The sequence below is a fragment of the Patella vulgata genome, chromosome 1, assembly GCF_932274485.2.
Source record: "Patella vulgata chromosome 1, xgPatVulg1.2, whole genome shotgun sequence".
Taxonomy (NCBI): Eukaryota; Metazoa; Mollusca; class Gastropoda; family Patellidae; genus Patella; species Patella vulgata.
In genome coordinates, this window is record NC_065879.2 from 12303906 (window position 1) to 12316701 (window position 12796).

Consider the following 12796-nt stretch of genomic DNA (forward strand, 5'->3'; position numbering starts at 1 on the left):
CTAGAACTCTAAACACTTAAAATTCTTATATACATTTTCCTTACTTATTTCCTGTTGTTCACTTCACACTGTATATTAATAAAAATACTCCACCCTCTTTCAAATACAGTGTATTAAAATATATACATACTTTATCTTTAAATGTAGTTTAATGTCTTACTGGGCTAATAAGGAAGGACATATGCTATAAAGTGTGGGGAAAATTTTGCCTATGGCCTACACTAATTCCAAATTCCATATGTCAAGGATTCTTTTATGTGCATACCAATGTGTACATGGGACTGCATATTTTTTTTGCCCTATCCCAATGACTATGCATTGTGCCTTGCCAAAATACACATACAAGAGACTGAAAAAAAACCTGTGGGATCATTTCAAATGGGCATAAATGGGAATATATGATGGTAATGAAGTAAAAAAAAAAAATTTTTTTGAAATGGACAAAATGAAGGACATAATAAAGTGTAGTCTGTTAGCGGCTTTGGTGTGTTTTGACCATGTCCCATTTACATCTTTTGCAGAGGATTCTAAATGTTAAAGCAGCATTATGGGAGATTAGATAAAGAGTTGGTAGTTCTCACTATAATAGTTAAAAACTAGATAATGAATGGGAATTATATGTTGAAAATGTCAGTCAAATTACTTCACTCTGAGCTCAGAAATCCTCATTTCAATAACACTGTAGTCTCGATTGTCATTGCCGTTGTTATAATAATAAACAAAGTCTTTAAATATCCATTTTTATGGTTAATCATCAACAGCCATTGATCCGATTAAGGCGTGTGCATTAGATCTGTTAGTTAGTCAAGTGGCGTTTTTTTGATTCTCTGCTTCTATGTGACAAACACAAATGACATTTAGTAAATGTTTAACATGTGTATACATGTAGTTAAAATCAGAATGGCAAAATTCTTAATACACATTTAAAATCCCTTAAAGCCTGTAACCTTTTGAGAAAGAATTTCCTGTATATTTCTAAACACTTTATAATTTTACTGTTAGTAGGCTAATGACCCCGTTTTGTTTTTCTAATATAGTAACAAGAAACAAATATATATTCATTTATTTGGTTTTCACAGAAATAAAATGGGGTTTAACTTCCTACTTATCTGATATGACTGGTTGAATGAAGACATGCACATTCAAATCAGGGTGATATGAAGGAAATTTTGTCCAAATAGCAGCATAACAGCCTACCCTTAATTCAAATTTCAACTGTCAAGGGTTCCTTTACGTGTAGGGACCTACACAGGAATTGTTTACCACTGTCTATGAGCTGTTAAAGGAAAATATTGGTGCCAGTCATTATCACATATGATATAGAGCTGGTTAAACACATTCCAAATATAATTTTAACATAGAGATCATTGCTACGATAGCTGAGTAATACAGGTTTCCTGAATCGGGAAGTGACAAACGCCAAAGGAAAACACGAGTCATGCCTCTATATAACTGACTGATGTGGCGAGTGATAACAGATACACAGCCGAATTTCTGCTCACTAATAATTCCTTCGAAGACCAAGAGTTGTTATACGGGACTGTAAGAGGATACCTGACAATTCAATAAAGTAATTGAATGTCATTAGATAAGAGAAGATGAGAAAAATAGAAATTATAGTCTGTACATTCCCTTGCTTATATTCATTCTATACCTTATAAAAACATGGTAATGCACAGACTTTTTCTGTTTTTCTTTCGTGTTCTCTTATCTAGTGGCAGTCAATTCTTTTTATGAATTGTCAGATATCAGAGTCTCACACAACTTTTGGTCTTGGAAGGAATTATTAGTGAGCAGAAATTCGGCCATTTATCTGTTATCACTCGTCACATCAGTCAGTTATTGAGAGGGATGCCTCGTGTTTTCCTTTGGCGTTCGGCACTTCCGATTCAGGAAACCTGTATTACTCAGCTATCATAGCAATGATCTCTGTGTTAAAATTATATATGGAACGTGTTTAATTAGTTCTATTACATATGTGATAATGACTGACACCAATATTGTCCTTTAACAGAGGCTTGTGTGAATTGCTCGAGAAGATAACTCTGCTTCAGCTAGGGAGAATGAAATCAAAGAGGGTTTATGGTAACTCTTTCAGACATATGATTGAATAAATAAATAGATAGAACTCAGTGACCATTGAATACTACATGCAAATCTCAAAATACCCTGTTCTATCCATCATAGGTTCGCCCTGGTGACGTCATTACAGTTTGACGTAATTCTTAAAGTTAGTTTATTCTGCACAAAAGTAGTATAAGTCCAAGTAATTGAATACAACCATAGGTTATTCAATGGCTATATTCGATGACTGTATTCAATGATATTTGCTTGTATTTAAATGTAGTTATAGAATAAAAGTTGTTATTTGACAAACCTGACATGTTTTTAGTGAAGATATAATCTGTTGTTGACATATCTCATATAAACTTCTATCACTGTCTCTTCTTCTTCTTTTTAACTTCATACCGAATTTAACTTACACACGTCTACCAAATATATAAATAACATTTATTATTATGATTCTAACTGTCAGGCTATGTTCTCCAATGACGGATAGTGAAATACACCAGAAAATACAGATAAACGTAGGACCTCCAGGTTATTGAGCCAACATCTTCATCACTGAGCCACTGTGGCTCCCTTGAGTCAGTGGAATAGAATCTAAAAATGGCTGGACATTAAAGGAGCTAACCCTCTATTCTTTGGAACCTTAAAATGGATTAAAATGGGTTGGTTATTGAGCCAACATCTTACTCACTGAGTCACAATGACTCCCTTGAGTCAGTGGAATAGAATCTAAAATTGGCTAGACATTAAAGGAGCTAACCCTGCTGTGCTTTGGAACCTTAAAATGGGTCAAAAAGCATAATACGATATAATCCGATTTATATTCAATTTTTCAAATCTTCAATGTAGTTTCTAATCAGTTCCACCTTCACCTATAATCTAGTTTACATATTGCAATAAAAAGAAATCCACAAAACTGTTTCTAGGTTCGTATAAGGTTCTGTTTGATTGGGTGGTTGAATTGTTTAACGTGTGTCGTTTATATCATAAGGTCTTCCATTGAGTCAAGTGAGAGAGAGAGTGTGTGTGGGGTTTAACGTCCACTCGACAAAACCTAGGTCATTTTGATACTCACACATGGTTCAATTTTATTTCAATAATTCGCTTGCGGGTAGGGGTCTATAGCAGTGGGAGGAAAGCAGAAGACACAGAGAAAACCTACGAGGTTGGGCAGACAGTCCTAATCTTTGTCATGTACAGTCATGATTAATTTGTCATAGTTTCGATTTCCCAATTGTACGTGACAGGGAGTAGGATCGTCTGTCCAACCTTGTAGGTTTTCTCTGTGTCCGTGGTTTTCTTTTAGGTCCTAGCTCAAACAACTAAAGACAACTGTACCTATGTACAAGCAAATTAATGAAATAAAATTGTACTATAGGTTAATCCTGAAATGACCTGGTTTGTGTCTAAGGGACTTTAAACACCATTTCTCTCTCTTTAAGATGTAGCTCGTAACAGTGGCACAATTCTGAAAACTACTCGATTTTGATAGGTCATTTGGACAATAAAAGTATCTCATGTTCAAATGTGAAATATGAAACGGGAAGTGTTTAGCTCATAAAAGTAAAACATATTTGCACAAATCATAGCTAGACTTCTCAAACAAAAGAACAGAACAAATTTGATCAATATTCCCTAATGCAAATAAATTCAGGAACTGTGTATGAAAATTACACTCTATTCATGCTTCATACAGCTTCATACATGTATCTCACTTTATGATTTGGATGACATTTATTTCTAAATCTGACATTAACTTCAAATATTCAGTCTGGAGAGATAGAGAGAAATGACGTTAAACACGATTTCTATGCATTTAGGGTTTTTTGGTTTTTGATCTACACTGTACAGTTTTCCATATCTACATACCGGTAAATAAAATCCAAGATGTGTGTGTTCACCCATCACACTTCGTCGCTGCGATCCAACCCCACATATATGTAGTATAAAATTAACCAGCATGCCCCTGTGAATACACACACGTCACAATAAACATTAATTAACACGAACACAGTAACAACACACATTAAACATTAATTAACACGAACACAAAAATACTCACGCAATAAACATTAATTAACACAAACACAAAAATAACACACACAATAAACATTAATTAACACAAACACAAAAATAACACACACAATAAACATTAATTAACACAAACACAAAAATAACACACACAATAAACATTAATTGACACGAACAACACGCAATAAACATTAACACAAAAATAACACACAAAATAAACATTAATTAACACAATAACAACACACGATAAACATTAATTAACACCAGACCACAGAAGAGGTTTATTAAAGGAAAAAAAAAGAAAGGGGAAAAAAGCACTTCACCATCCCCCACAGGTAGAGTAAAGCCATGATGTATAATTTTGTTGGGTTATATTTATTCTTTTGTTTAAGGGTCTTTAGCAAGGGATTCAATAAAACTCAAGGACTTACCTTGGGCATTTCCCTGCATAGACACTATGTCTTACCCAAATCAAACTGGATCAATTTGTTTAAGTGGCATTTAGTAACTGAAGGAGAATATATGACACAATTATATGGAATACAAGTTACTTAACGGATTTATTTCAGCGACGTTCCGACAAGGGATCTCCCTTCTTTGCTTGATAAAGACGAGAGAACCTTCGTTGAAATGTCACTGAAATAAAATCCTTTAAATAACTTGTATTCCATATAACTGTGTCATGTGTTAAACTGGATCAAGCCTATCTCCTATGGCTGCTTCCTCTAGTAAGTTTCTCAGGAAACACTTGTCTACGATATCATCCTTGGTGGAAGTGGAAGTAAAACTCTAGTAACAAATTGCCTACCCTGCTTTGAGATATAATAAAATCATCACTAGCCTACAGTCAAGATGTTATACAGTATAACTACAAACAGCAGGTACATTTTGTACCTCCCTTCATTAAAGGAGCCAAGTCTCTAACTCAATATCATCCACAGTCATGTAATCACAACTTATTGTTCAATTTAAATCAACATAGATGTTGTTATCTTACCATAAAGAGATGGGCTTCTGATATCCAATATTTAAGACACACAGAAAATTTGAAACTTGGCACATGAATCACAAGCCTGAATGCTTTCGAATGCCATTTTTAATGAAGTGAATGGATAAACAAGGCTATTCATATCCCACAAGGGAAGACTACTGAGCAAACTGGAATATTAACCAGACGCCAAAGACTGCCATTTAAATTGCATTCTATGCATATTTCTCCGATAATTATGAATTAGAAATTACAATAAAAACAGAAACAAATGAATGTAAATCAGTTTATATATATATTCATATTACATGCATTGAGACCCATTAGTGTTGACTTCTAGGTGCCAAAGAATAGCAATTTAACTCCTTTTAGATATACTAAAATCCACAATCTTACTATTTTAGAAGAGTAAATTCTCTCTTCGGATAGAACAGACTTTGAATGATTCTTCAATTCTTTAATATACCGGAACATAAATATACATATTTCGTCATACAGTACTGACAGGCCAGTTACTGCACTAAGTAAGGGATCCTAACTAGTAACTCTATCAATGTACAATTTTGTTATATTTAAGGAAAATCAGATAATAGGATAAAAGTAAATGTTGTAATTAAAACTGACACGTCAATAGATGAACAATGCATAAAGGATTAACAATATAATAAATCAACAAAAACAATAGATGGGATTAATATCGTCACCAAATGACGGGTTGAAAAGTGATGACAGGTTAATGACTTACTAGCCAGTTGATTTAAAGTGGTTAATTTAAGAAACATTAATTACCGGTATCTTAGCAATTGGCAGATTATCACACCATTATACAATCATATACAACTGGCAGTAGTTTTTTCTTTGATGTCCATAGCATCTCAGATTGATATATTCAGCTCATATCAACCGCTGATGACGTTGATGATCGGAATAATACAAAGAACATGGAAATACATTTTTATTCTTTTGACAATTAAAATTTGTTATGGTACAGTTTGTAGCATTCAGCACCAAAACAGACAGACAGCATACTTCATACTTCTCGGCATATTTAGATCGGTTATCCATGTCTAAGATGTCTTTCAGAATTATCTTTTCGTCTAAATTTCGATTATTTCTGCACACAATACATGACTTTGTAAAGTATTTTGGGGTACAATCAACTGAACACAGGTGGTCAAATTCTTCTCTGCACTTTCACGGTCCAAAATGGCGAAAGTATAAACAATGCATTCATGTGATTAATTAGGTAATTTTCGTTATTTGACGGAAATTACTGTGCAGTTAATATCCTATACATATACAACTGGCGGTAGTTTTTTCTTTGATGTCCATAGCAGTTATATCTCATAACAACCTGTCATGACGTCATCATAGGTTGATATATTCGTTCATATCAACCGCTGATGACGTCATGACAGGTTGATATTTCATATCAACCGCTAATGACGTCATCTCAGGTCGATATATTCCGCTCATATCAACCGCTGATGACATAGATGATCGAAATAAAACAAAAAACTTTTATTCTTTTGACAATTAAAAATTGTTATGGTACAGTTTGTAACATTCCGGGCCGAAATAGACGGCGTACTTATCGATATACATGTATTTAGATCGGTTATCCATGTCTAAGACATGTCAGAATTTTCTTTTCGTCCACATTGCGATTATTTCTCCACACACTACAAGACTTGAAAGTATTTATCGCTCAAGAGTTCCTTTATAAAGTATTTTTGGGTACAGTCCACTTAAAACAGTCGGTCAAATCCTTCTCTGAACATACCGAAAACCTTCAATCATGGTTTACTGTCAGAATTCTTGGAAAAGAATGCCTTTTGGTCCAAATTTTCTGCAGGCTTTGGATAGATCCTCGTCAATATTTGCATTCACATCTATTCCATCGTCAATATGTTGGCTAAAAAGAATTGATTATTCGTCTGACTTCGTATTACTATCCATTTTGTTTTTGCTTTCAATTCAATAGTCCAAAATGGCGACGTATAAACAAAAACATGCACATAATTGCACGTGATTACTTCGGTAATTTTCGCTATTTGGCGGAAACTATCGAGCAATTATCCAATCATTGTTGCCTTTTAATGGAAGAGCCCATTAAATTTAAGGGTGAAATGGCGTTGTATATGTCGGATATAAACCTACTCTCCCTTGGATTGATATGGTAGAGAACGCTTGGGCTTCGCCCGCACGTTCTCTACCATATCAACCTCGGGTAGGTTAATATCCTATACATAATATCTACTCTATACACAGCCTACCTCTATGCTCTATGATATACTTGAAGAGCCAGGGAGGAAGTACGATCTTGATCACTTTTTTAACAAACCCCAATTAATGGCGCCATCTGGTAGCAAATTGTATAAGCTTTCTGTGGAACAATCTATTTCAGGTAAAAATGATCGGAGTCACATCGAACCAAGGCCCTTCTGAAATGGCCTCCCGGACAAATACAAGCCCATCATACCCTTTATTTAACCTTAATTTGCCTGAAAAATTGAAGTCAGTTGTACTGATAATTATGATTCATATTAAACATCATTTTGAACTCGTAATTAAACCCACTCATCGTTCTGTTCGTGTCAAACATTCTCGTCCAAAAGTCTGTTTTGCCTTTTATGCGAAAATACAAAAATGTGACGTAGATCGTTCTTCCCCTGGACTCTTCACTTAAAATCCACACCATATTACAATACAGTGATTTAACGCCTTTTAGATATACTAAAATCCACAATCCTAATATCATAATAAAAGCCTACCTCTATGCTCTAAGAAAGATGAAAATTCCACTCTATATTACAATACAGTGATTTAACTCCTTTTAGACATACTAAAATCCACAATCTTAATATGATAATAAAAGCCTACCTCTATGCTCTAAGAAAGACGAAAATTCCACGCCATATTACAATACAGTGATTGAACTCCTTTTAGACATACTAAAATCCACAATCTTAATATCATAATAAAAGCATACCTCTATGCTCTAAGAAAGATGAAAATTCCACGCCATCCTACAATACATCATAACCATAACCAACTATATCAACCATTATAATATACAACAGGTATGGATACATAAATTATGTCATCTTTATCTTGCCTATGTGTTTTATTTACTTACATAAATCTCAACATTGCCACTAGCCATAACCTGTCAAATTATTCATCTTTCATATGATTTATTATAAATTTACATTGTTACATGAATTCGTAGTCATTACAAATGGCAGAAATTGTGAAGCGGGCCTCTAAGCGCTAGTAACCCATCAAAATTTTATTTCAGTAATAATTAATCATAAAAAATCAATTGCAATTAGTTATGAATATATTAATTATAAAAAATAAATTGCAATTAAACTTATATTGCCCTAATTGTCATTTACCCCACGGAAATTGTAATTACATATGAATATATTAATCATAAAAAATAAATTGTAATTAAACATGTATTGCCCTAAACATCATTTACACCATAGAAATTGTAATTACACATGTCTGTATTTCCTTGAAAGTCATTTTTACTACAGAAATAGTGACCTTAACTCATTAATTACAGATTATTTTTAACACCTGGGTAGAATAATTTTTTTGGAAAATTCAGTTTTATTGACAGGGTTAGCTAATCATATTTGGAACATGTTTAACCAGTTCTATCACATACATGTATGTGATAATGACTGACACCAATACTGTGTCCTTTAAATTTAAACCATGGCGTAACCTTGTTCTCCAATTTATACACACTGGCTATAAATATCTAATTAATATCCGATTTCTAGGAGTCAGTTCACTGATCCAATGTTTAGGGGTCCAATGATCATTAGTACAATGCTCCAGTTACATTTTCAAAAACCCTGTAACTTTGACTTGAAGTAAAACCTGGGGGGAGCTTGCTATCTTTTATGGTATAAAATTTGAAATAGCAATAGGTACATGTACAGACATGTATGTTAGGCTCTACGTCATACAACACTGACAAGTGAAAACCATGCTGGAAAATCGTGGGAAATTTTCTCAGTCAACATATAAGCATCAGAAAGAAAGAGGGTTTAACATCCACTCAACACAAACTAGATCATTTTGGGACTGACGCATGGATCAAATTTATTTCGATAATTTGCTTGGGCATAGGGGTCTTTAGCAGTGGGAAGAAACCGGATGACCCAGACCAGAGAAAACCCACAAGGTTGGGAGTCAACATTTAAGCATCAAACCAAGGCTCTCATTTCAGACATATCTGTCTGTCTAAACTGACTGGCAGTGAAATAGAAAGGCTGCCATTTAATTATCATAGCATAACATTAGATTTTATTAAAAATCAACTTATCACATATTGACTTTATTGGGCAAAACTCATGTAATACATGTATATAAAATATAAAAAATTGGGATACTCGGTAATGAACTTATATTTTTTGGAAAATATATCTTGCTAATCTGAAGTCAACAAAATACATCACAAATTGACTGACTGGCAAAATGTTGAAGTGTAAACTCTACACTAGATCATTACCAGTAAACAATTGACCGATAATAAGCAAAACTAAAGTTAAAGATGCATTATGTCAGAGCTAAATCTTCCTATTGCCATTGCAGGCCTTTTTCTGGTAACAAATGTTATATAAATTGTCAATTAGACATTTATTCACAGGACAATTTTACGTAGATTACAACACCACGACCATTTACATGTAAACTTCAATGATAAAATAGATGATGAGGACTTAGTACTGTATGGTGTACGCTCATCTTAGCACGGTTGGAGCAGAAAACTTGGACATTAAAACCCCATTTCATTTGATGTTTATAGATTTGTTGATGTAAATGAAATGAAATGGGGTTTAACGTCCTACTATTCTGCTCCTAAACTGGGCTAATGAAGACGGGCATACGCCATACAATGTGCTATGAGGGAAATTTTGCCCGGGCAGCGGCGCTACGGCCTACTCTTATATCGAATTCCAACTGCCAAGGAATCTTTTATGTGCACGCCAATGTGTACACGGGACCTCGGTTATTCGTCCCATCCGAACGACAAGACAGCTGTCCTTGTCAGGCCCTCCATCCTGCATCACTGACAAGGGGAAACCACACCGGAAAATCTGGATGAACTTTCTCGGCCAATGCAGGGATCAAACACCCGACCTCCAGGTTAGCGAGCCAGCGTCTTACCCACTTAGCCACGTGATCCCCGATTTGTTGATGTTTATGCATAAGTAAACTCTGAGAATAATAATAATAATAATAATAACGAGGTTTTATATAGCGTCTTCTCCATGTTGACACATGCTCAAAACGCTTTTAGTAATAGCTCTACTGGTAAAACTGTCGAAACAGGAAAGTCTTTAGTGTGGATTTAAATTGATTAAAAGTATGTTGATTTTTGTTCTGTTGTGCAAGTTCGTTCCATAATCTAGGACCAGCCGAACTGAAAGACCTATAACAATATTACTTTAAATTATATCTTGGAACAACTAGTGACTGTTCATTTTGAGAGCGAAGTGATCTAATTGGGTCGCAGTCATACAAGAGTTCAGATAAATATTGAGGAGCTGCGTTATTGCGACATTTATACACTAATGTTAGTATTTTGTATTCGACTCAGGCCTCGACAGGTAACCAGTATAACGAAGCTAGCACATTCAGGATGTGATCAAACTTATGTGATATTTAATTAATAAGGTAAAATGTGATAATGAAACTCGAATAATTCTGTACTGATAAAGTTATCTTTTTATTAATGATTTAATTCATTTTTAATTTAATTACATGTGTCAATCTTGTTACTTAAACTAAGATTGTTTCCTCATATCTATTGTTTTTTTTTTCAGGCTGCTGGAATATCATTGGTTGAAATACACCTATTAGCCATTAGTCGCTGTCCATTTCCGATAAATTCTTTTTCTGCAGAATCTAATGATGTTTAATCATAGGGTCTTGATGCTCTCACAACCGTTAGCCATTAGATCAACAGACAAGTAGTGCTCCTTACATCACTCGAGGCTGTCAGTCTAGGACACTCTAATCTAAAATTTTGTGTGTTGTGCGCACCCATACTGGTACTAGTTTCATTTATTTTGACACATTTGATTAATTTCATGTCCCTGCTGTCAAACCAGAAAGAATATCAGTATTATGACCATTTATTTTCTGTATGTTAAGGATATACCAAATTATCTAGGTACATGTAAAAATGGGTCTTAAATTTTGTGACCATAACATTCTTTTAAAATATAATTTATGTAGAAGATAGCAACATTTCTTCCTCCCACCCACCCCTTTAGCTAAATTTCGTTTCGTCATACATGTACATGTATATGGCCGAGTTATGTAAATTTGTGCCTTACCCTATATTTAGATTTCAATGGTTTCTGTCCTAATTAGCTGTTTAGCAGAAGGGGGCATATTTTTAACAGCATGTTGTGTCACACATACTGACTGTAGCGAAGTAAGCAAGGTATTATTTTCTCACTAAAATGTTCCTTTGCCATTTTTAACTGGAAAAGTTTTGTTTCAAAGTTTGATATGTATGTTTTTCCCCTTTTTCAGACCCCCCCCCCCCCAACCTTGTTATTTATGTATTTTAAAAAAAAAAAAAAAAAAAATAGAGAAGCAAGGTGTATGTTTTACTATGATTTTGTTAAGTCCACAATAAATACTGAATATGAAAGTAAATTGTTTTATCCGTTATTATGTTATCATGCACCTGGAATGTTTGTTTTATTCTGTTGTAGTATTAAAAGGTGGGCAAAGCAATAAATGACTGAAGATTCTGATTTTTCACAGATTCCAATTTTTACCTGAATTCCGTTTCGTCTTGTATGGCTGACATTCCTAAATATGGACGTTGACCAATATTTAGAGTGTCATGGCGGCGAAAAGGCAACTTGATAGGAGGGGACGTATTTTTAACAGCATGTTTGTGTCTCTCATACTGTCTCTAGCTAGCGAGGTAAACAAGGTCTTATTTTCTCACTAAGATGTTCCTTTACATTGTACAGGCGTTCACAGAGACTGACACACGACCGTTTAGCAGTAAAAAGTTGCCCAGTAAAATTGACTGGGAACGGTTTTAGTTTAGACAAGGATTCAATAGGAGGTTTCCTGAATTCGTACAGGGCGAGTGTAATAAGACCTATACGTTCAGAGCTGAACTACTGTGTAGACCTATGTAGTGTTACTATTTCTATCGTAATTACGTCAGCTGTCAACAACATCTCCACAGACACAGTCAGTGTTAATCTCAGAATCTGTCTTTCGGTCGTCCATTGAAAAATTCTCTAAAAAAATATATATATCCACCTGTTCTGCACGTCCTTGTCACTGTAAATGTTCTGCCTCGAATCCATGCTCACTCGGTATCTTTGGAGAAACTACATTCTGGTCAACTATCGGCTTTGTCACGTTAATTTTCCTCCATAAACAAACAAATTTGGATTAATGCACAATTTCACATCTGTTTTGTTTTGGCAAAACCCAATGTCAATCTTGTTATTTCCGGTATATAGTGTTGGAGTTATCCGCCCATTTAAATTTTATATTATCTGTTACCGTGCTGAGAGTAAAAATAGCCCGCTGTTTGGCGTTAAAAAAGCGCCCACATGTCGGCGTCACTCGGTATGTCCGGTGTAGTGTGAGGTCGGAGGATATAAGCCTTTATAAAAACGGCATTATTGGTTTGTATCTTTT

General features: G+C 34.5%; 1 protein-coding gene across 2 annotated transcripts in view; it reads right to left on the reverse strand.

Moving 5' to 3' along the window:
* The window catches only part of LOC126808648 (divergent protein kinase domain 1A), a 29158-nt gene extending 16565 nt beyond the window's left edge, over window positions 1-12593 (reverse strand). Inside the window, exons 1-3 of one of the 2 annotated variants that reach the window (XM_050533553.2) lie at window positions 12410-12593; window positions 4533-4609; window positions 2378-2489 (exon numbers count right to left, since the gene is read on the reverse strand). In XM_050533553.2, the coding sequence (XP_050389510.1) occupies window positions 2378-2467 (90 nt within the window). In that variant the 5' untranslated portion in view covers window positions 2468-2489; window positions 4533-4609; window positions 12410-12593. The remainder of the gene's footprint in view (window positions 1-2377; window positions 2490-4532; window positions 4610-12409) is intronic. The other variant, XM_050533552.2, reaches the window with a different exon arrangement.
* Between the last annotated feature and the right edge of the window lie 203 nt (window positions 12594-12796).